Raw genomic sequence first — 23,767 nt, 5'->3', positions numbered from 1 at the left:
ACCGGAAGTTACGTCATCTCTTTCACGCAGCGGCCCTGACGTGGCAGTACGCAGGCGCGAGCCCCGGCAGCAGGCTGACTCCCCGAGCGTCGCTGAAAGTTTTGGTTAGCTGTTAGCTCGCGGATAAGCTAAGCTAAAATACGCTACGCTAAGTGTGTGTAGTGGGGGGTTTATTAGACTCTCAGCATGGGGCTGACCATCTCCTCACTGTTCGGGAGACTGTTCGGGAAGAAACAGATGAGAATTCTGATGGGTGAGATTACAGCTGCACCTGCTAATGCTCTGTAGCATCCCCGAGCAAGCTCTCTACACCAGTTAGCTAAACTAGCCTAGCCTAGCTTTCGCAATTCTGTGAGGAAAAGCTGAAAATAGGAGTGTGTGTGTTTAAATAAATATGCTTTTTTCTATCTTCAATCATTTCCGTTTGGTGACTTTTAATATATATATATATATATATATATATATATATATATATATATATATATATATATATATATTTTTTTTTTTTTTTTTTTTAAGCGAATTTAAATCCTGAATGAAAGCTAACATACTGACTTGCTAGCTGCTTTTTATAAGTTGTTATTCATTTCCTAATCTAAATCTTATGAATCCACATAAAAGATAGATGTTCTGAATTTAAATGCTATTTTACTAAGTGTTAGAAGTGATAATATAATAGTGTGTTGTGTGAGAGTATTTCAGTAGGTGTAAATTTCAGAAATAAACCTCTAATCGTTTTAAAGGTACATATTTGTCCAGATGTAAAAAAAAAAATAATCCCCATGGATTTGTGGCTGATTAAAACAAAGCAAAAAACAACAAAAAAAAAAACAGCGACTGTAGTAATTTACTTTCCTTAAAGTTTCCCAGGGATCCAGATCCTGGCCCCCGATACGACAGCGTGTGTACGGAGGAAATACGATGAAATGTTTTGATGACTCATCCTGTACTAGTCTTGTTTCTTCCAATTAAGCTCTCTCTACAGTGTATATGCCCTGCCCACAGGGGGCGTGTCTTGCTCTATAGTAGCAGCTCGTTAGCAGTAAACATGGTTGGTGTTTGTGGCTGAGCGTCTACACACACACTGTTCCCGGAGAACCGAGAATAAACGCTTTGTGTTTATTCATGTAGAAGTGGGCGGAGTCTGAGTGAGTTCACGGTCATGTGACTTTTTCAGATGATGTTTTGAGCTCGACCGCAACTCAAATATAGGCCTTAACTCCAAACACACACGGCGTCTCGGATTAAAGTCGCCCTGTTTAAAGAAGAAGAAGGCTTTGTCATGTATACGTTACAGCACAGTGACACTGTGTGTGTGTGTGTGTGTGTGTGTGTGTGTGTGTGTGTATGTGTGTGGGTGGCGGTGAGAAATCATCTACACCTGAAAAACACTTGCTATAACTTCGTCGCTCTTCTCCCTCTGACTTCCTGTTTATGAAAGATCACGTCAGCGTACAGAGTGACGTCATGTCTCTGGAGTGTAACGTGTTTAAACCGAGCACTGTTTCTTTACTGACCTCACAGTTTATTCATACATCTGTCTGGTTAAGAGTCAGGTATTAGTGATCGATTACAGTGTGTATGTGGGGTAATGGCAGCACATGAAGCTCTAATCGTGTGTGTGTGTGTGTGTTACAGTGGGTCTGGACGCTGCAGGTAAAACCACAATATTGTACAAGCTGAAACTTGGAGAAATTGTGACTACGATCCCAACCATCGGTGAGTTTACACAAAATCCTGTCTACAGTTCTACACTAACGTGGGTCAGAAGGTGGTGATGAGTTCTGGACTGTGATTGGGTCAGAAGGTGGTGATGAGTTTTCTATAACAGCGGCACTGACCGTAGCGCAGGTTTATATTAATGCTCTCGCTCTAATACGTTATCGTTTCTATAGTAACGGCTCGTTCACAGGGACGTGTACAGCGGACTCTCCACTGATAATAAACAGATTTAAATAATCGTTGATATGGTGAAGTTTTCTTAAAGTAAGGAGACATTTATGTAACAATTATGGAAGGAGTCTCCAGTGTCAGCGCTGTGTAACAGTCAGAGGTAAAGCTGTAAGTTTTAAGTTTTCCACATCTTCAGGACAGAGGAGTTTGCACTTCTTTACGGTTTCTATGGTAACATGACAAGCTCCTGAATTTTTTTTTGTCTTATTAACTTTGAGAGAGAAAGAGAGAGAGAATAAAGAGAGGCAGGTGAGGGAACGAGTGTTTATATCTGCTATAATGTTAACCAGAAGTTGTTTCATGAACGTTAAATGCGACTATAAAGGGATAAAAAGTATGATGCTCTTTAATAAATAAAAAATTCCATCCTTGTTAAATTGCTGTGGTGTAAGAGGAATAAAACACTCGAGGACGTGCTGTTAGAGGAAAATAATCAGCTTCAGGACAGTAACAGTATTTTATTTGTGATTAACGACGGATGTGTGTGTTGTTGTTTATTACCGTGTCACACTGCTGTTCCGCTTTCATTCGTTTTCTTGTTTTCTTTCTCCAGGGTTTAATGTGGAGACTGTGGAGTACAGGAACATCTGCTTCACCGTGTGGGATGTTGGTGGTCAGGATAAAATCCGTCCTCTGTGGAGACACTACTTCCAGAACACTCAGGTACCCACGTTAGCATTTAGCACATCGCCCTTCCTCACTGAGCATCTCACTGTGGGTTTAGAGAACAGTGTGAGCGCATGACTTGGATGGAAAGGGGCGGGGCTTCCAGGAAATATCTTTTTGTATCGGAGAGATTAAGAAAAAAAAAACCTGTCAATCATTTCAATCATGTGTTGATTGGCTCATCTTCTGTTTTTGTTGTGGAGAAAAACAGATTGCTCTATCGCGGCGTACTCTGGTGTTGCACAACGAGTAAAGATGAGCAGGTCTGATACGCAGTACTCTAATCTACAGTAAACGTTATTAACCGCTGTAGTGGTGTGATGTATAGGAGGAGGAGGACGATGATGATGATATTGTTATATCGCACAATCTGAAAGATTTTGTTATTATAAAATTCAGATTGTGTAAGAGTCACTGCACTACTGAACATCACCGTATCATCATTACCTGGACAACTGTGATTCAGCCAATCAGTTATCTGTGCTGCGTATAGCCCCGCCCACATGCTGTGTCCTGTGGTTTCTCCTCAGGGTCTGATCTTCGTGGTGGACAGTAATGACCGAGAGAGAGTGGCCGAGTCTGCTGATGAACTCTCCAAAATGGTGAGATTTGGTCTTCATGTGTGACGAGTGAGTGATGTGGTTCTGATTAATCTGCCGTGACATCATTTCCTGTGTGTGTGTGTGTGTGTGTGTGTGTGTGTGTGTGTGTGTGTGTGTGCGCAGCTGCAGGAAGATGAGCTGAGGGACGCCGTGCTGCTGGTGTTCGCCAACAAACAGGATCTGCCCAACGCCATGCCGGTCAGCGAACTCACAGATAAACTGGGCCTGCAGAGTCTGCGCAGCCGAACGGTACACACACACATTCACACGCACACACTCGCGTGCGCGCACATTCACACACACATACACATACACACACACCATGAGATGTTGCTGTGTGTCTCACTGTGTGTGTGTGTGTGTGTTTTGTCTCTGCAGTGGTATGTCCAGGCCACGTGTGCTACACAAGGAACCGGGCTCTATGAGGGACTGGACTGGTTATCCAACGAGCTGTCCAAACGCTAATGCTGTCCTCCACCTCACACACCGAGAGAGAGAGATGTGTGTGTGTGTGTGTGTGTGTGTGTGTATACGGGTGATCAATCTACGAACTCTGTTCTGAAGAACCAGTGTGTGATGGATGGGATTAAAAGCGGGGGGAGGGGCTAGTCAATCCAAGTGCTACCACCCTCGTGTTTCCATTTTTTTCTCTTTTTCTCTGTACTCTGTTGTCACTTTTTGTTTTCTTGCAATGATCCGACTTGTTAGTAAGGAGATGTAACGGGCCGGCGTCACTTCACCCGTCTGTTTCAGTTCTTAGTAAAGGAACATGCCACGCCCACTTGGGTCAGTGCACCGATTACATAATAAAGTAGGAAGATGTGTGTTATAATTTGCACCGGTTGAACTTTGTAGATTTGCAGCGACACTCGAGTTTATGAGCTGTTCAAATGTCCGGTTCTCAGGATCTTTAGTCTCGTTAATTCATTAAACCAATTGGTTAATTGGATAACTAGAAATATTCATTTGGATTGACTTTCTGTTCATTTATCTAATCTAAATCTAATCAATCAAGGTGATTAGCATGCTTTAGGCGTCGTGTTTGTTTATTCGTTAACAATTAACCACTCTGCATCGATAATTAATTTTGCCGTTTAATTCCAGTGTAAAGATTTCTACAGGAGGAAATGCTTTCTTTAAGTTACAACATCGAACAAAAACGCTGTGTTAAAACTGCAGGAGAAGTCTCTTCCTTCGATCACTCTGGGGGCGGGGCTAATTTGCGGGCTCCATGACATGTTGTGAATCGCGGTTTTGTGAATGATACTTTGAAAAAAGAAAAGAAAAAGACTGCAGATTTAACGATGTTTACACCCTGAACTACAATCAGTTTAACCTAGAGGAAAACGCCGCCCAAAAAAAATTAGCATATTGCGTATTTTTTCATTAAAACGTGATCTTCAACAGCGTCCGAAATTTACTTTAAGGAATTTTTGTGCCTTTTTTTTAAAAATTTCTTTCATGGACATGTTCTATTTCCACTGGTTTCCTACATTACCCACAATGCCGTGCCGATAGGATTCTCCCTAAAGAGAGCCATGCAGCGGATCTTTAGTCCTTCAGTCTCTCCAGCTTCCAAAGCTTCAACTTTCACACCGACATCACCATCGCGCTTGTCATCTCGTACGTCACTAACTAGCCGAGCCGTGTAGCCGCATTGCATTCTGGGACTTTGAGTCCAGCGTTTATTCCGTCTCGTCTACTTCTACACTCGAGTTCTTATTAATATGATGCCGAAAAATGAAACGTTTGCGAGGCAGTTTTGTTTTTTTGGAACTGACGGGTAAACCTGATTGTAATTGCGCTAGCTCCGCCCCCGTGACATCAGAGTGACACAAGCACTAACCTCTCACAGGAATAATAACTATACAGCACCAACCGACACGTTCTCACCCGAATCCCTCCTCACAGATATTTCAGTGTAAACAGATGTTTCGGGGCGGAGTTTCAGTGCAGCTGGGTTCTGTTCTTTTTACGGTCCTGATGTTTCTGCTTTCGAGTTAACAGCAGCGTAATAACGTTTATCACAGAGACCAGCTCGGTGTTTTACACAACACGTCGTCTAGTGAGTTCCTAACCGCAGTCGTTAAAGTGTCCGATGTCTACGTCCAGTTTGAAGGCCTCTAGAACTTTTAGATTAAGTCAAACCTTTCTTTTCCTTTTGCACACTTAACATTCCATGCTGAATCGACTTCCTATGACTTTATTTCCTGTTTACTTCCTCAAACTGAAGTCGAAGGTTTGATGGGAAACTTCCTGTGAGCTCGAGAGGATAATTTCGTTTCTGTTGTACATTTTTTTATCTCGCCTTCGATCATGTCCTCCGTGTATCTGCTGTCGGTATTGATGTGAATTCCTCGAGTGCTGCTCTCAAAAGAACATTGGAGATTTTATTTGTGACTGAATTCCTCTGTCGAATGCAGCGTGTGTTACACACACACTCTCTCTTTCATTTGCAGTTATCAGGTGATGTCTGTGTACTTTATGTATGTACGGTCATGTTTTAGAATAAAAGCTCATTAAAGCACTCCTGAAGGTTGCAGCAGCATGCGTATAGTTAAGCCTTACAGTCGTGTCTCCCTTTCATCAGGGTTTTTAATAAAGCTGGTTAAAGAAAATAACTGCAGCTGAAGCTCCTGGAGTTTTTGTGTACGTGCTTTCTTTTGTGTTTGTTTATAAACCTCACTTTCTGAATCCTGCAGGTTTCCCTACAGCTGCACAATCCGCTCTGAATTTCTATTAAATGTCACTGATTAGAAAATGTGTATTTGTAGTGCGAGTCTTCATGCCGTATAGCGCCCCCTGGTGTAGGAAACATGGACACCAGTGCATTCCACTCTTTTTTTGGCTCTTCGTCAATTCAAGTGGCTTTATTGTCGTTTCAGTCACACAAGTCACCTACACAAGGGTGTTTTTTTTTTGTGAAATTGCAGTCGCACAGAATAGTTCTGCGCTCTTTCGCAGTGACGTTTGTTGGTAAACGAGACCTTTTGGCTGTACTCGTGTTCGACGCATGTGAATAGAAGAGGGCGTGGGTTGAACGCGTGTTGTGATGACGTCACATGATGTCTTGGCCCAAATCTGCGGTAATTTTTGAAAAATTTCAGGTTCCTATGAATATTGTGGCGTCTGCTTGATTTTGTGTTCATTTCTGCGATCGTGAAATCCTGGAAGAGGAGCCCCGATGATCTTCTCAGCTGTCATCACTATCTTGCGAGGGTCCTGCGATCCGATACGGTGCGATTTCCGAACCAGACAGTGATGCAGCTGCTCAGGATGTTCTCGATAGTTCCTCTGTAGAGCGTGGTGAGAGGGGTGGGAGATGGGCTTTCTTCAGCCTTCTCAGAAAGTAAACACGCTGCTTGGTGTTCTTGGTGTTGAGGGAGCAGGTGAGGTTCTCTGCCAGGTGAACAGCAAGGAATTTGGTGCTCTCGTCGCTCTCCACGGAGGAGCCGTCGAAGTTCAGCGGAGAGTGGTCGCTCCATGTTCTCCTGAAGTCAACGACCATGGCTTTTGTTCACGTTCAGAGACAGGTTGTTGGCTCTGAGGCAGGACACTGAAGACTTCTTCGGCACGGGGACGATGGTGGTGGTCTAGAAGCATGATGGAACCACGGCGCTGCTCTGGGAGATTCTGAAGATGTCGGTGAGAACATCCACCAGCTGGTCTGCACATCCCCTGAGCAGGAAATGTCTGGTCCAGCAGCTCTCCGTGGGTCGACTCTAAAGTTCCTCACACCAGGTGCAGTAATACTGCGTGACGGAGTGTGTTACTGTTATCACCCTGATTAACGTCCTCTAACCGCATGTCCCCGTGTTTTATTCCTCTTATGCCACGGCCGTCTACCAGCGATTACTGGTTCTGTTTATTATAGAACACATCATACTTTTTATCCCTTTATAGTTACATTTAGTGTTTGCAAAATGTTACAGAGAAACTGCAGCGCGTAAAACTCCATATGAGTGTGTGTTACTGACCCACGCTAACGCACTGTAACACACACACACACACACTCACTGTAACACACTGTAACACACACTGATGCATACAATTTCATGAAGTGGAAGTGCAGAGGAAAAAAAATAAGGCGAGGCTGGTACTGATCTCAGGCATTTCATAATAGTGGGAGTGTAAAACCACCAACTTCTGTCTCTCTGTCTCTCTCTCTCTGTCTCTGTCTCTCTCTCTCTGTCTCTCTCTCTCTGTCTCTCTCTCTCTCTGTCTGTCTCTCTCTGTCTCTGTCTCTCTCTCTGTCTCTCTCTGTCTCTCTCTCTCTCTGTCTGTCTCTCTCTCTCTGTCTCTCTCTCTGTCTCTGTCTCTCTCTCTCTGTCTCTCTCTGTCTCTCTCTCTCTCTGTCTGTCTCTCTCTGTCTCTGTCTCTCTCTGTCTCTCTCTCTCTGTCTGTCTCTCTCTCTCTCTCTCTCTGTCTCTCTCTCTCTCTCTCTCTCTCTCTCTCTGTCTCTCTCTCTGTCTCTCTCTGTCTCTGTCTCTCTCTCTCTCTGAGTCAAAGTCTCTCTCTCTCTGTCTCTCTCTGTCTCTCTCTGTCTCTCTCTCTCTCTCTCTCTCTCTCTCCGTCTCTCGTGTGGAAATCCACTTCTCTCCACTCAGTAATAACATTAACAGATTTACGCATTAAAGCTGATCAGAAGGCATTTTAATATTGAATCCAGTTTTCAGGAACACCTTGTTTTTTGTTTTTTGTTTTTGTTTTTGTTTTTTAATGGAAACCAGTACAGTGTACTCTGTTCTACTTGTAACTTTTTTAGATAATAAACCTTTTTATTTATCACTTCAAATGACAGAGTCAGCTTTATTCAGCTTAATATTATGTGAATTAGATCTGCTGAAAGTCAATAAATAAATAAATAAACATTACGAAACACATACAGTATAACAACATCAACAATAAACCATCAGAGAAAAGTGGAACTAAAGTGGGCCTTTACTTTTCAGCAGGAAATGTGGATATTAAAAAAACATTTTTACAGGACCGCTTTAAATGTACACCTCACACACATTTGCAGGTAATAAAGGTGTTGAGTTGAGGGTGAAAACCAACCCAGTGACTGTTTAATACCGCGTGTAAGACTGTAACTTGATTTGAATTGAACAAAAGTCAATAATAAACAGAGAATAAATGCACATTCTCCCAGAGACGGCGTTGTGAGGTGAGTTTTAGAGACTGCAGGTGATTATACACCTGTAATATTTACATCATTAACAGCAATCCCTTATTAATACTTTCATATGTGTTTGTTCGAGTCGAGTTTCGGCTTTTTGGAAATCGAAACTTGAGTTGTTTTTCTTTGTTGTTTTTCCGTGATGTCACGGTCTCTAAGGCAACAAGGGCGTGGTCGGGGGGTGGGGTGGTAAAGGGATAAATACTGAGCAGAAGAGAAACTCGGTCTTTTCTTTCCTCCTGACTTCTTCAGTCTGCAGAAGGAGCTGAAACTGAGAGCACTTCATGGTGAGTGTTGGGGATTTGCTTTTCACTTTCATTTCTTTATCTTTATTATTATTATAATTATTATTATTATAGTGAATAATGAATGGTGTTTCTCCTTCTCAGCTCTGCTGCTCCGTGAGGATATCTTTGGCCATGTAGCCGTCGCTTGCATCTTTCCTGTAAGTTAATATATTTGTGTTTATTATTGTGAGATTTTATTACTCCGTTGGACTGAAAGTGTGAATTATTCAGCCTGATCCTGAGAGAATCAGAGAGAGAGAGAGAGAGAGAGAGAGAGAGATCATGATAGAAAATAGACCCAAGATTTGATGTGACAGAAAAAATAAAATGGACAAAAGTTTATTATTGAGGATTTTACTGGGAAAGATTCTACACCATAATGTAAAAAAGAGGCGTAGAGCTGTGTGGAGGGACAGAAGCTTCTGGATGATTCAGATGATTGTGTGTATGGTGTTGGGCAGGTTTAGACCAAAGTCCAGGTATTACCGTGTGTGTGTGTGTGTGTGTGTGTGTGTGTGTGTGAGAGACATGGTGGTCATGTCGAGTGAATTCACAAATTTAGTTTTATTTTCTGAAAAGCAGTTGGTGTTAGTTTATGTTTCTGTGATCTGATCTGAAGGACAGGATTTATCAAATACACCACAGATAAACTTGTTCTTTTTAACGTTTAAAGGATAAAATTAGCCAAGAACATAAAGTTTAACATTAAGAAAAGAACATAAGGGTTAACACAACACATTTTGCATTTACATTTAGATTTAAATACAAACAGGAAGTGTTCTATTGTAGATAATAAACTCAATCATGTTTTATTAAGTATTTATTCATTAATTAAAGGAGATGTTTGTGTAAGCTGACAGGATGGTTATGTTCCCATGGTTACAGATCTCTGGAGGAGGAAGTGGAGTTAAAACACATCTGCCAAGGGATGTGTCACTCAGTCCTTCTGGCCCGGTGTCAGACGTCATGTGGGGGGGGGGCCACGCCCACCCGGAGAGGACAGGAAGCCCCCTGCAGTCTGCACTCGGGGTCCAGCGGGCCTGCAGTGAACAGCGCCGGGTCTACACAGACCTGCCTATTGAGCCCCAGATTCCAAAAGCAACCACAAAAACGTCAAAATTCTTTTTCGCTTTTGGTGTCTGTTGCTTGGTTGGCAGGTTCTGTGGTTGGCTTGCCGTTGAAAAAACCACCTTTTATTAAAGCTCTTCAATGCCGTACGCCATTTTCAACTTAACACCAAAAAAATAAAACAATAAAACAATAAAATCATGGAACGTAAAATGTCTCTGGTGTTGTTTTTGTGTTTTAAAAAATGTTAGTAATCATTTAACCTGCAGGTGTGTAACGTTTATTACACTTTAGTGTGATAAAGAGGGAACGAAAATATATTTCTTCTACTCTTAATAATCAGAAGCTACTATACTGTAGAGATATTACAGATTACTGTATTACCAAGAGGATGTGGACCGGCCTAATGATTGAGCTCAGGTGTTTCAGCCACACCCACTTCTAACAGGTGCATAAGCCTCAGATCTCAGCTTTGGAGTGTGATGGGAACGCAAACCCTGTGCTGTTGTTTAAGTCTTGACCTCCGTAACACACGGTGAGAATTTGGGGACGATCGGAGAAAAAACGTGCCATTTTTTCAGGTGAAATTTTAGCAGCTTTTCTTCACATTCACGCCGCTGCTTACGGAGGTCAAGGTGTAGACTGGACTGTGCTTCGTTTCAGCCTGAGTCCCTCCTAAGCTGAGATCTGAGGGTTTTGGACACGCCCATTTGTGACAATATCACCATATTTCATGTAGAGCGCTGTGTATATACTCTGGGATGCCGCTTCCAATATATAGAAGATAAATTAAGTATGTTTGTACTGAGTACTCATCTGCGCTGTCACCAAAAGTGCTGTGTAGCCTCAGGTCTTGGTCCTGAAAAATGCCTACCAAGTTTTGCGTCCGTGTGTAAGGTCATTGCTGAGATACAGCCTCACTTCCTGTTTCGCGTCCTCGTTGGCAGAATCGTCGACCCATTACGGACAAACCGATTGGAGTATTCAAAATTCTTTTGAATTTTTTTTAATTCAACAGATAACGTTTGTGAGGCTTACTCTACGTATGCCAAATTTGGTGTTTATTGGACAACATTTGCAGGAGTAGCAGCGAAAGCGCATTTTTTTTGACAAAATCCACGGCGGCACAAAATCTATTTAGGCAGAAATTAGGCACAAATTTGACCCGATGGTGGCGCTAGACGTTAGCAGCACTTAGCTCAAATTTGGTCAGAATGTTCCTTAGAACCTCCCCAAGCAGTGTCCCAAATTTTACAAGGTTTTACCAGACTGTTCTTTGAGCTGCCACAGACACCGTAGCCAGAAGAAGAAAAGAATATTCATAATAAAAGGTGGAATAACGGTGAAGTGACTGCACACCTTCGGTGCTTGGCCCCTAACAACCGACATTTCAGACACAATATAGCCAAGAAATCTGTTTATTTTTGCTCCACAAACGGAAATAGAGCCCAAAAGATCACCATCACTGCGTGAAATTTAAATAAAGCTTTAAATTATTCTCCTCATGACATGCTTCCGCGACTCGACCGTTAAACGTTCCTCAATGATTCATCATTCGTTTCAACGTTCAGGTTTTTGAGCGTTGTTTTAATTTAGACTCACGAATCCGAAACAAGTTTTGCATTTAATTAGATTTTTTGTGTGACGTGTAAAATCCAATATTCAGTTATTTTACAGTTTAAGTTTCCGTTTAAAGCCGTGTGACCTAAAGCAGAAGAGAAGCAGAACCGCGAGGAAAGACGAGAACACCGACAGGAAGTTGTACATCCTACAGACCTGATGAACAGAGAACCGCGTCTGTCGTGTGGTTTCCTGTTCTGCAGAGCCTCTTGCTAAAAAGAATAGAACTTTAAAATAATGCTTTCAGGAATCTCTCACACACACACACACACACACACACACACACACACACACACACACACTTCATTAGCGTTTCTTTAGTTTAAATCCTACAGCAGAAGGTTCCCCTTTCAGAATAGGTTCCAACAGAACCCTGTTCAGAGAAAGGAGAACCTCTAACTATCCAAAGAACCTTTGTGTACTCATGTCTTCCGAACACAGATGTAAAATACTTTTTAAGAATTAATTTTATGTAAGAAATCCGTCCAGGGCTGTTACTTATTTTCAGATCTCATACAGCTTCTATTATAATCATCTGTAGGAACCTGTAGACAATAATAATAATAATAATAATAATAATAATAATAATAATAATAATAATAATGATGTTTTATTGAGATATATATATAGCCTTTCCCGAGCTCAAGGAAACTTTACAGTAGGAACACAATGAAACAAACACTGAACACTCATGGACAAACACGAGATGTGAAAAGCAAAGAGCAACCAAACCCAGAACATGAAGAACACAGTACAGACACTGAGAGAAGACACACAGCACCAGATTAGGACGGAGAACACTGAGAAAACAGATGTGTTTCAGTTGGGATTTGAACTCGGGGATGGATGTGATGCTGAGACGAGTCAGAGGGAGAACATTCCAGATGTTGGTGCTACTGAAAGACCTGCCACCCATAGTGCAGGGACGAGACGGACGGACAGAGAGCAGTCCGAGCCCTGTGCGGTTCAGACAGGATTGGAGTCACGTGAGCAGAGCGCTTGGTATGTGAGAGAAATCTAGCGATAGCGTTTTGAATATATTTGAACCTAGCACTCCCAGATGCTGCAGGCGACTGATAATCCTGCACAGAAATGTAGAAGTGTCTATCTGTGAGATCAGAAGAAAGATACAGACAGAAGTCAGTCATGACAGACGGTATCAAAAGCAGAACTGAAATGGAGTAATAGAAGAACAGAAAGAGAACGGGAGTCGCCAGACAGTAACGGGTCCGTGACGACCCTTACGAGGGCCGTTTCGGTACTGTGGAGAGGACGAAAGACAGACTGAAAGGAGTCAAAAAGATGACGTGGACAAAGATCAGATCCAGAACCACACTGCAGCGTGCTGCGACTCCTTTTCCTCTTAACGGTATGTTAATGATGTATTACACCACGCTGCTGCCGAGCTCTGGATTCTGATTGGTCAGAAGATGTTGATTAAATTTCTAATAACAGAATTTTGTTGGGTTTAAGGTCACGTTAAACATGAACAATAAATGATTTTATTTTGATATCTGGCTTTACAAACGTATTTACCGACCTTTATATCATCAATGAATCTCATTTTAATATTCAAATTAGTCACATGACCGACAGTGAACAAGTGCACACTTCCACAGACACACAATCATTAAAATAACTATTAATAATGTTCTTTTTATTAATAAAATAATATTATTATGATTGTTTAATACATATATTTCATTTATCCTTTTCTAAATCCTTTCTGTCCTCTCATTAACGCACGTCAGTGTTATTTATATCACAATTTTAACATTTCCACAGAAATCCAGATATAGATTCAGATCATCCGACACGCATCACCACAACTTCCTCCATCGCCGCTTTCCTTTTTCTTTAAACACGAGACTCGAGCTTTACGTTTGGACTGAAACTAGATTTTATTTTGACCGAATATATAAAAAAAAGAAACACTGAAAATTAGAACAAATCTAAATATATTAACTGGAAGTGGATCTTTAAAATAAACGAGCATGATTTACAGGTTAAACACTGAATATAAACTTCTCTCTCATCTAAATACAGAATAATGTACAGCTGATTTGTTTATCGTCAGATCTAAAAATGATTTATTTGGCAAAAATGATGCATAGGTATATAAAAGTCTGTAAATCTGTTGTGTTTGGCCCTCGGAGCTAATCATAATCGATCAAAATAAAGATGAGAAACACCCCACATTAACCACACACACCGGCAGTGCAGGCACTTCTCGAATAAAACTTCCCAGAATTCCAAATAAACCAGAGACACGCCTCCCACCGCGTACATCACGGAGTCCCAAAGCACCAGGAAAGACGACGAGGACATCCGGCCCACACCAACGGGAACGCCGCTTTCAGTGCAGACCTTCATTACAGCCGCTTCACTGAGCCGAGATACCGTCATATACACCTACACGGAGAGGGGGAGAGAGAGGGGGAGGGGGGTAGGGGGAGAGGGGGAGAGGGGGTAGGGGGAGAGAGGGAGAGAGGGGGAGAGAGGGGGAGAGAGGGGGAGAGAGAGAGAGGGGGAGAGAGGGAGAGAGAGAGGGAGAGAGAGAAAAAGAGGGAGGGGCAGAGAGCGAGAGAGACAGAGAGAGGGATGGAAAGAGGGAGAGAGAGAGAGAGAGATTTAAAGAACAAATCTGGATGGTTTCAGAATTAACTGATAAAGTTTTTACCCAGTGTGTGTGTGTGTGTGTGTGTGTGTGTGTGTGTGTGTGTGTGTGTGTGTGTGTGAGAGAGAGACCTACAGGAGTGGGTGGAGCTCTGACACAGTGAGTGTGTGGAATTAGGAGCGCTGTAGAGGCAGTGTGTCCATGTGTGCATTCAGCTTCATCTCATTCTCCAGGATCTGAAGAAGCTGCTGCATGGAGGGAAGATGACCTGATTCCAGCTTCGACCACACGGGGACGTCTGTGTACACACACACACACACACACACACACACACACACAGGTAAAGTCTCAAAGCTGTGACTGCTCCACACGCACACAGACACACACAGACACACACACAGAGAGCTGCACATGAAGGAATTAGTGACTCACCATTCAGTGAAATCTCAAAGGCTCCTGTAGATAAACACTGGTTCTCCATCATGTTCGTGAAGAAGAACACCATCATACAGGCGTACACCTACACACAGAACATCAAGAGTCCATAGGAAGGAAGATATAAACCCAAATCACACATCTCCTCACACAGGGATAATGAGGCTGATGACACACTAAAAGCCGGGTCAGTTTCCTGGTCTACACACTCGATACACACAGCTGTGGAACATCTCTACACCTTTACCTTCTTTAAACACACCAGGACCAGAAATATACACAAATATGCACATCTGGAAACTCCGCCCATGCCCTCCTGCCATCCATAGTCTCCTAATATCACCATCATCAGCACAAACCTGGCAGAATATGCTTCAGTGTTACTATGACAACCACAGGTTATATTATCAGACAGTGAAAAGCCCAGCACTCAGGTTCTCCAGGTGAACGGAAAGGTGGAGTTTATTTACTGACATCACAAACTGAGCTCACATGAAGCCCCGCCCCCAAAACAACTCTCATATTTAAACGCCAGGCTGTAGAGTTCAGAGTGAATATAAACTGGTCCTTCACCTTGTTCTCCTGCCCCCAGGTCCAGACTCCAGGAGTCGGTATTCCGAACAGCGCGAACGGATCCTTTCCCACAATAACGAGGCTGATTACAGCGAACTTCAACATGGAGAGGAAGGAGGCCAGGTGTCTGCAGGAGAGAAACACACTCATTACACCTGTACAGGGGCTCCACCTGGACTGAGTGAACAGCACACACACACTGAGGAACACACACCTGTACACAGGTTGAGGGAGGTAGCTCTCCCCTTCTATGCGGATGTCTGGATACCTCTGGTTAAGAACCTGAGCGTACTCCTCAAACACCCGCTTGTAGCCTCAGGAGATGCTGCAGAGAGACGAGACACAGCAGTGTTAAACATCTCCACGTCTCTGATGTACGTCTACTTTCACAACCTACATACAGTGTGTGTGTGTATATATATATATATATATATATATATATATATATATATATATATATATATATACACACACACATACACACACACACACACACCCATAGCACATTCCCCAGTACACACGATTCAGAACCCCATAAACCTGTAGGCTGCAGTGACGTCAGGTTCAGGAGGAGGTGTGTGAGAGAGACAGTGTGTGTGAGAGAGAGAGTGTGTGTGTGTGTGTGTGTGTGTGAGAGAGAGTGTGTGTCTGTGTGTACAAAGTGACCCTGCAATTAAAATGCACTTATGTGACGAGATTTAACAAAAATCATTTATTTGAGAGGGAAAACGGCGCTGGTGACGTGTGTCACGTGATTTCCTGTCAGTCACTATCACACAGGAACATGGCGCCGTCACACCTCATTACTTCCGCCGGAAATAAACAGCGCTCACTCACAGTCCACTAACTGTGTTTACACTTCACTTTAAAAGTTGGAATCTGTTTTAAACACTAAACCCCGCGCTTGTTTGATGAGTGTGAAGTTCCGCTAACAAACTAAACACCTCACCGCTAACACCGCTGTTAGCACTCGGCTAATCTGCCTCCGCGTCCACCTCTCCTTCCCCGAGGGGTTTCCTTACCAAATCTGGAACTTGAGCAGAGGTCCAGCTGTGTAGTGCATCTTCATCTTTTTAACACTGCCGTTATCCGCTGTGCAGTGGTACAGAGACAGCACACACAGGACAAACAGCGAGAACCAGCGCGCCGCCATTCTGCTCAGACCCAGCGTCACTACACACCCAGAGCTCGCGCATGGCACGCAGGGGCTCTGCTTCTTCTTTTTGTGTTGCGCGACCCATCTGTAGTGACACTGCCACCTGCCGGACTGTAGTGTAATTGCAGCCTGTACAGTACAGCTACTGATAGAACTAAAGGTCTGTTCATCACAGCCATCTACTGTATAATATACTGACTGTTGCGCTGCACAAAGTATTGGCACCCCCTCTATCCCATCCACAATGGTTCTCTCTGTGTGTGGTGTTAGGATGTACCTATCATTGGTCTCTTTTTGTTGATGGACATTGTGTTCAAAAGAATGAAAGTAAGTAATAATGGATGTTTCAATCATGTCATGTGGTATAAACAAACAAACAAACAAATCTCAAACAAACAAAACAAATCATACAATCATATCGTCCAGAAATGTTCATCAATTTCAGAAATATTGATATTAATACCAGACAAAACCAGTGACATGGTACACCTTAAAAAACATTTATTTATCGAAGTGTAATGCTTAATCAGCTCTGAGTGTGAAAACATATCCACATCATACAGACTTTTAACAGTGCTGCTTTAGTATGATCAGAAAATAAAGCAAACGACACGTTTACACTTTTGTTTATAATATTTATAAAGTGCAGACGAATCAGACTTTATTCACAAAGGCCTGTAAAACCTGTCCAGCGTTTAACAGTGAGCTTTTTATTAATATAAACGTAAGTAACAAATGTAAATGTTAAATATAGGATTCAATTTGTGTAGGAATTTGCTTTTATATTTCATATTTATTTACGTATAAATAGATAGTTTACAGAAATATGAACTGTTTCAGTCTTTACGTTTAGCAGCAAAGCATCACACTGAAATGTTTTAAATGAAATTCTATCTTTATTAAAATGTGAATTAGAAACGAGTTTAATATTTCAATACAAATTCGAAATCGTCTAAAGTTAAATCCAAATGAAAACCTTCAATACAACTATACATGGATGAGTTTACGGCTGTAAATGTAAATTCCTAAAGTGGGTCCCATATTTATCGTTTATATTTAATATTCAAATGAATAACATTTATGTAAATAACTTCCATGTGTGATTGTTTTCGGTCCTGATGAGAGACCGTTAGAGAAAAACAAAATGTTTATATTTGGAAATGAACCTTTTAATACTTTAGAGAATGTGTTCAGACAGAAGCAGTTAGAGAAAGCTGTAGCTGCTATAATACTGAATATTTACGATCAGCGTTATAAGTGTGTGTTCTGAATGATGACGTCCTGCTTCTTGTCGTGCACGTGGACAGACGTGGAGCTGAAACGTTCCTCTGGAGGTAAACAGCACATGTTCCTCACACACGCTGTCCCACAGCGCAGAGTGCAGTCTGGCCGTAACGCGGCGTCCTCGGGGTGAAAGGTCAGGAACTCGGGCTGTACGGTCCAGCGCTTCACCCCGAACCTCCTCAGCACCTCCGTGATGTTAATCAGGAGTTCAGAACACTCGAGCGCGCTCAGACCCGACGGCCAGTGAACGTGCACCGAGGCCACGACGCACGTCTCGGAGAGCTGCCACACGTGGAGCTCGTGCACGGCTAACACGCCGGGGACACGCCCGATCTCCACCGTCAGCTCCTCCATGCACAGGCCCGATGGAGACGCCTGGAGCAGGAGTAACACGTGACGCCAGAGCTCAGGAACCACCACTGCTATCAGAACCAGCACGGTGAGCATGGAGAACCCCGGGTCCAGGTACACGATCACGTCACAGCTCCACTGAAACCTCACACAGAGAAGGTGAAGGAGTCCGTTCAGCAGAACCAGAGAAGAACCCAGGAGGCTGTGGAACACTGCGGTGATGGTTCTGATACACTTGCTCACATCACACCGCTGACCTGCTGTCAAAAACACCACACCGTAATGTTATCGTTAGTGTATATACACCCAGCTCCACAGATATGTGCGTCTTGACAGAGTTCCAGATATCTTAGCTGTCTAGCCCAGGATATTGGAGTTGAAATGAATGAATTAATACGAGCTTTAATTTGAGGGAATTTACGTCCAGATGGGGTGGAAGGTGCAGGAACTACAGCACTGTGTAGATGTGTCTCCTCCTTTTTAAAGCACCAAAGGTGACTGGAATTAAATAGTTGTTTTTGATACTTGGTTATGAATCAGTGACTGCATGAAGTCTTTAAAGTCTCTGCAAGACATCAGGAGACGCTGGGGTTCTTCCCAGGTGACGTTCTGCCAGGGTTGTACTGCAGTGGTCTTCACTTCCTGCTTGGTCTTCAGCTGTTTGTCTTCAGGTTGACCTTCAGCAGGTGAACTGCAGCTCAGTTGGGTTCAGCTCAGGTGAGTGACTCGGCCACTGCAGAACATTCCACTTCTTTACCTTCAATAAATCTTGGGTTGTTTTCCAAGTGAACTTCAGATGGTTGTCTATGTGCAGTGTGACGTACTGAAGCATGTGTCTGAATGTGAGCAGGTAATCTCGCCCTGTACACCTCACAGTTCTACACATTTCCCCCAACATGATCTGGATGTCATTTCAGCTCCAGTGTTCTGTTCCAGACGGATAAAATAACAACGCTAACTTTGTCAACGTCCAAATATTTATGGACCTGACTGCATGTTCATCTTTTTTTTGCCCATGTTTAACACTTCTAAACCAATCCAGAATGATTAATAAAAATCTCACACTTATCAGTTTGCACTGATTTATAACCAGCACACTGTAATCTGAGTGGAAGAGTTGGACAGTTTATGTGGTGGTGTTTGAGGAACGTTTCTCACCTGCATGGCCTGAGCTGCTGCTGCTCTGAGACTCTCCGACTGTTTCTGTGCGAGTGGAATCATGGGAAATGGAGTTGGGCTGGGGATGGATGGTGTGATCCTGAGAGTCTGGATGGAGAACGCTGGACACTCCGGGGTTACAGAACATCAGCACACCATCGTGAGGAGAACCTTGTAGAGGAGGCGTTTAACATGTTCAAAAAGTCTTTACAAAGACACAGAATAAAATCATGTAAAAAATCATACCTGCTGGAGTTAAAGGAGTTTCTGTGTCTCCTTTTCCGAGTTCTTTAACTCCTGCATCTGGTCTTCTCAGTCTCCTCCACACCAGCAGCAGAAGATTAAACATCAGACTGACTGCACCTACAGCCGTGGCCAGTAGAGGGCGCTGTATGGGGTGTGGCTGCAGGGTGTGGCTGAGGATATCGAAGCTGAAGGACACACACAGTGAGCAGAGCAGCAGGGCTGAGATCAGACCTCCGACCGGCTGCACGCGGAACCGAGAGTACCGACATCCACCAGAGAGTGGAGAGGTGCGGTTCTCCTCAGCGCCGGAGTCGGGACACGACGCGTTCTGTGGTTCTGTTGTTCTGGGTTCTGCAGAGACACTGGGGTTCTCCTCAGCACCTCGTGTGGAGATTATCAGGCCAATGAGGACGTAGAGGGTGTGGAAGCTGTCCACCATGTTAATGAGGGAGTTACAGAGACGTCCAGCGATGACCTCACACAGCAGGAGCGCACTCGTCAGGACCAGCATGCACCTGTGCAGAGGCTCCACCCACAACGCTGACCCGTCCATCACACACCTACAGCACGCATACACACATGCACACCATAGCACATTACATTTATTTTCTCATCTCAGCATCTCACACCCAGAGCTCGTCTGTTTTCTTTCTTTTCTACTATCGCAGCACATGTTTACTTCTTTATTGTTTTCTTTTTCTCATTTTATAAACTTTAATCTCTAAACATTATAGACAACGACCTGGATCTGTGGCTCTGTTTTTTAATCCCAGTGGAATTCACTGACACACTTTTAATGTGGCTCACAGCGCCCCCTGTTGGAGGACGGAAAATAAACCTGTCATGATTTCTAATATAAAATAAAATAATATAAAATAAACTATGTTGCAATGATAACTATAAAGCTGGAGAAGAATATTGAATATTCTTCAGCACATATTACAGTTAATTTTAAAAAAAGGCGGGGTATATATTTGTTAGTGGTCATAAACACATTTCTTAGTGATTACCGTTAAATTTATTTAATATCTATCAAATCAAATCGATCAAAAAACAAAAAAACAAAACAAAACCCCCTGATTCCAGACTCTTCATCAGTAAATAAATAAATACATAAATAAACTGTAGAAAGTCACTGAAGTGTTACCGGTTGTTTAGTCACGTGCAAAAAAAATCTCTAATTAAATACAAAATAATATGAAGATATTCCAGTTATAGAAATATCTCTGACCCGAGACTGAGTTACAGGAGGATCAGTTAATTAAACCATCACGAGCAAACCACTCAAAACTAAACACAAACAAACAAACAAACAAACAAACAGATAAATACTTTAAGGTACGAAGATACTAACCTTTTAATGCTGTTTCTCCTCTCTCTCTCTCTCCTTCTCCTCTCTCCAGCAGGTTGTGGTTTTCTCAGAGTGATAGCTCTCTCTCTCTCTCTCTCTCTCTGTCTCTCTGTCTGTCTGTCTGTCTCTCTCTCTCTCTCTCTAGCTTTCTCTCTCTCTCTCTCTCTGTGTCTCTCTGTCTGAGTGTTTAAAAATCTCACAACTTCACTGCAGCAGGATTCCCTGAAAATTCTCCAGAAAGTCTGTTAATTTTCCTCAGGATTTACCACAGTCACCTCATCCACTCCTGCAGCTCCACAACAACTCCTCTCTCTCTCTCTCTCTCTCTCTCTCTCTCTCTCTCTCTCTGTGTGTGAAATACATTCCCATATAGATCAGAATCTCTCATGCGTCTGCTCCTAATCACTATCATGTGAGGGAATTCTCTCCCTCTCTCATTAAACCTCCAGAGACTTAAAGATAAACAGTTCATAAAAACACAAAATCACTGTTCAGCAATAACAAATCACACCCGCCCTTTCATTTTAAAGCAGTGCAACTGTAAAGGGTATTAATTTCACAAACATCAACATGTAGTTATAAACTTCAACTAGAATTAAAGGTGAAGTTTCAAACATTAATCTCAGGAAAATATTTCGGTTCTATTTTCTATTTCCTAAAGGTTTAATACATTATATTATTTTTTGGTTTTGGCTTTAAAATTCTATTAAAATATCTAAATGTATATCTAAAATTATTCTGGCAACGATACATTTGGCAGAGATTATCTCTGCCCCAAAAGGAACTTAACCCCACCGAAACTTAGGGCCCACAGTTTAACCCCACCCATCAGAAGTTAACCCACCCCACTGGCCCCATCAGCCACACCCAAGCTTAACCCCACCCAATGCGAAATTAACTGCGCTTCACCAGAATTTAACCCCACCCCATCAGAGCTTAACCACGCCTGCTGGAGCTTAAGACCGCCCCATCAGAATTTATCTTAACCCCACCCCACGTAATCATAAGTGCATCTGACAGGAACTAAACCCTGCCCCATCGGAACAAAACCACACCCCATCATAGCATAATCCCACCTCTACAAATATCAACTCCACCCCCATGTTTAAGGAAACAGAAATTTAAAAAAAAGGTGTACACAGCAGGCGTGTGATGAGGTGAAGTCACATGGACTAAAACACTCTCCAGTTATATTAATAAAAGTGAACTTCTCTTTATTATATAAAGGTTAAACACAATTGTAGCCTATTTCTCTGCTCATAATTCCCCAAAACCGTGAGAAAGTTTAAAGCTCGTGCTCAGGAAGCTGCAGTGAAGCGGAGCAGCCCGAGTGAATAGGAGCAGATAAAAGGGATCAGTATTTAAACCCCAGTGTTTTGACATCGGCGTTAAAGCCGATGCAGTAGATTGTGTTTGACACGACGGAAACACTAAAGCAACATCGAGCACATTCCACACAGACATACAGAGAGCGCTGAGACCCGAGACCCCACCGTGGACCGCTCCCGGACCTCGCTAAACCCAGAGACCCCACTGTGAACCACTCCCAGACCTTTCTAAAGCCCGAGACACCACCGTGGACCGCTCCCGGACCTCGCTAAACCCAGAGACCCCACTGTGAACCACTCCCAGACCTTTCTAAAGCCCGAGACACCACCGTGGACCGCTCCTGGACCTCTCTAAACCCAGAGACCCCACTGTGAACCACTCCCAGACCTTTCTAAAGCCCGAGACACCACCGTGGACCGCTCCGACACTGTACCAAAGCCCGAGACCCCACTGTGAACCACTCCCAGACCCCACAAGTCACAGAGCAAAAATTATTTAGTCAAAATATAAAATATTTCTCAGCTGAAGAGATCAAAACAGGAGGAAAATTTCCATCTGCATCAAGAAACGTATTCAGAAAGGACATCGCGTCCTGTAGATAAAACCTCTGTCCGAGTCTTTAATAATAACAGTGTAATGTTTTGGTGCTAGAAAATCAGACAGAAGAAGAGGTTCATAGTCTGTACACAATCTGCCAACATGCACCATTTTCTGACTCACTGACCTCGTTAATAATTAAAAGATGTTTTGTTCTTATTTTGCAGCTGAAGCAGCAGATATAATATCACATCCTGTAACTCAGAACAGTTACACAGATAACAGAAACCAAAACACAGACACTTCTTACGTCATGTACCAGAGGATCCTGGCGATTATCTCTGAAACCATGAAGATGCTTTGGACCTCAGTTCAGTTTTCAGTTCAGTTCAGTTTAACACTACAATCACCACAAACAGTTCTGCACTGGAGTCTCCATCAGTGACCAGTGGAGAAGTTCAACACAACAGACTTCCTGTAGAAACTGTAATGAATTTCCTGCTTACACAACTGCACTATTTCAGCATGTAGTATTAGCACATTTACAGAAGGGGTGTATTTATTTATAATCGCACTATCCGGTGTCACCCAGATGAGGACGGGTTCCTTCTGAGTCTGGTTCCTCTCGAGGTTTCTTCCTCATATCGTCTCAGGGAGTTTTCCCTCACCACCGTCACCTCTGGCTGCTCATTAGGGATAAATTCATACATTTAACATCTATATCCTGAGTGTATATATTTCTGTACCGCTGCTCTGGGACGATGTCCACCGTTAAACACTCTGCACACACAACACTGAACTGAATCTTGTAGACAATTCCATTAACATTACCACAGCATGTGCTGATTGTTCTGGCACACGGCTGTAATAACGGCTCAGATCGGCTGAGGATGGAGGAGGACGGTGAGGAGCGGAGAGAGAACACACACCTTATTGTTAGCGAGAGGAACTTTCTGACCTCGTGTGTGTTGATTAGAGTACCTGCACCAGCTCTGACTCCAGGCCGTCCCTGAAAACCCTGCTTTAGGAAGAACTTTAAGATAATAACGATCCTGTTAGAAGGTCACGAGCGCTCACATGACTGTTACGGATCAGAGCGTATCTCCTGTTTCACTGGACGAGGTCGAAGGTCAGGAGATAATCCAGATCCCTACGCCTCTTTAGTGCTGAAAGTGTCCAAGCTCCGATACGCCACGGTCCTGTGGACTCATCTTTATCTGTACGTGTACACACACACACACACACACACACACACACACTCTTTACAGTCGAATGCAAAAGTTAGCATCCCCCAATGACAATAGATTTATTTTTTATTTATATGTTAAAGTTTCCTCCTGATCCGATTTCACTAA

At 43.0% G+C, this 23,767-nt stretch overlaps 3 protein-coding genes and 1 long non-coding RNA gene across 5 annotated transcripts; 2 read left to right on the top strand and 2 right to left on the bottom strand.

Annotated features, from left to right (window-relative positions):
- Nucleotides 1-43: 43 nt before the first annotated feature.
- LOC128606351 (ADP-ribosylation factor 5) lies at nucleotides 44-4,186 on the top strand. Its single transcript, XM_053622394.1, has 6 exons — nucleotides 44-253; nucleotides 1,639-1,719; nucleotides 2,507-2,616; nucleotides 3,150-3,221; nucleotides 3,345-3,470; nucleotides 3,600-4,186. The coding sequence occupies exons 1-6, from the start codon at nucleotides 187-189 to the stop codon at nucleotides 3,684-3,686; spliced, it is 543 nt and encodes a 180-aa protein (XP_053478369.1). The 5' UTR covers nucleotides 44-186; the 3' UTR covers nucleotides 3,687-4,186.
- A 4,417-nt stretch (nucleotides 4,187-8,603) lies between these two features.
- Nucleotides 8,604-9,968, top strand: LOC128606350 (uncharacterized). The gene is made up of 3 exons (XR_008385662.1): nucleotides 8,604-8,687; nucleotides 8,790-8,845; nucleotides 9,573-9,968. It is a non-coding gene; the product is annotated as an uncharacterized LOC128606350 (long non-coding RNA).
- Nucleotides 9,969-13,015: 3,047 nt separating this feature from the next.
- Nucleotides 13,016-16,202, bottom strand: selenot1b (selenoprotein T, 1b). Its single transcript, XM_053622393.1, has 6 exons — nucleotides 16,023-16,202; nucleotides 15,215-15,325; nucleotides 15,001-15,127; nucleotides 14,425-14,512; nucleotides 14,128-14,290; nucleotides 13,016-13,787 (listed from the first exon to the last, which is right to left on the bottom strand). The coding sequence occupies exons 1-5, from the start codon at nucleotides 16,151-16,153 to the stop codon at nucleotides 14,166-14,168; spliced, it is 582 nt and encodes a 193-aa protein (XP_053478368.1). The 5' UTR covers nucleotides 16,154-16,202; the 3' UTR covers nucleotides 13,016-13,787; nucleotides 14,128-14,165.
- A 510-nt stretch (nucleotides 16,203-16,712) lies between these two features.
- LOC128606345 (zinc transporter 10) lies at nucleotides 16,713-22,587 on the bottom strand. Of its 2 annotated transcripts, XM_053622386.1 has the most exons (4): nucleotides 20,550-22,587; nucleotides 19,196-19,755; nucleotides 18,950-19,120; nucleotides 16,713-18,051 (listed from the first exon to the last, which is right to left on the bottom strand). In XM_053622386.1, exons 2-4 carry the CDS (start codon nucleotides 19,746-19,748, stop codon nucleotides 17,408-17,410), a joined length of 1,368 nt encoding a protein of 455 aa, XP_053478361.1. In that variant the 5' UTR covers nucleotides 19,749-19,755; nucleotides 20,550-22,587; the 3' UTR covers nucleotides 16,713-17,407. The 2 variants fall into 2 exon arrangements, with proteins under 2 accessions (XP_053478361.1, XP_053478362.1); XM_053622387.1 differs by having other exon boundaries at nucleotides 16,713-18,048; nucleotides 19,196-22,587.
- Nucleotides 22,588-23,767: the final 1,180 nt, after the last annotated feature.

This window comes from Ictalurus furcatus, chromosome 4, assembly GCF_023375685.1.
Source record: "Ictalurus furcatus strain D&B chromosome 4, Billie_1.0, whole genome shotgun sequence".
Classification (NCBI taxonomy): Eukaryota; Metazoa; Chordata; class Actinopteri; order Siluriformes; family Ictaluridae; genus Ictalurus; species Ictalurus furcatus.
This window is presented reverse-complemented; position numbering and strand designations above follow the sequence as displayed.

Coding starts and splice junctions, on each gene's coding strand:
- LOC128606351 (XM_053622394.1), top strand. CDS start 187: ATGGGGCTGACCATCTCCTCACTGTTCGGGAGACTGTTCGGGAAGAAA. Junction 254..1,638: donor ACAGATGAGAATTCTGATGG/GTGAGATTACAG, acceptor TGTGTGTTACAG/TGGGTCTGGACGCTGCAGGT. Junction 3,471..3,599: donor AGAGTCTGCGCAGCCGAACG/GTACACACACAC, acceptor TTGTCTCTGCAG/TGGTATGTCCAGGCCACGTG.
- LOC128606345 (XM_053622386.1), bottom strand. CDS start 19,748: ATGGACGGGTCAGCGTTGTGGGTGGAGCCTCTGCACAGGTGCATGCTG. Junction 19,121..19,195: donor AACTCCTTTAACTCCAGCAG/GTATGATTTTTT, acceptor CTCCTCTACAAG/GTTCTCCTCACGATGGTGTG. Junction 18,052..18,949: donor CAGCAGCTCAGGCCATGCAG/GTGAGAAACGTT, acceptor TGTTTTTGACAG/CAGGTCAGCGGTGTGATGTG.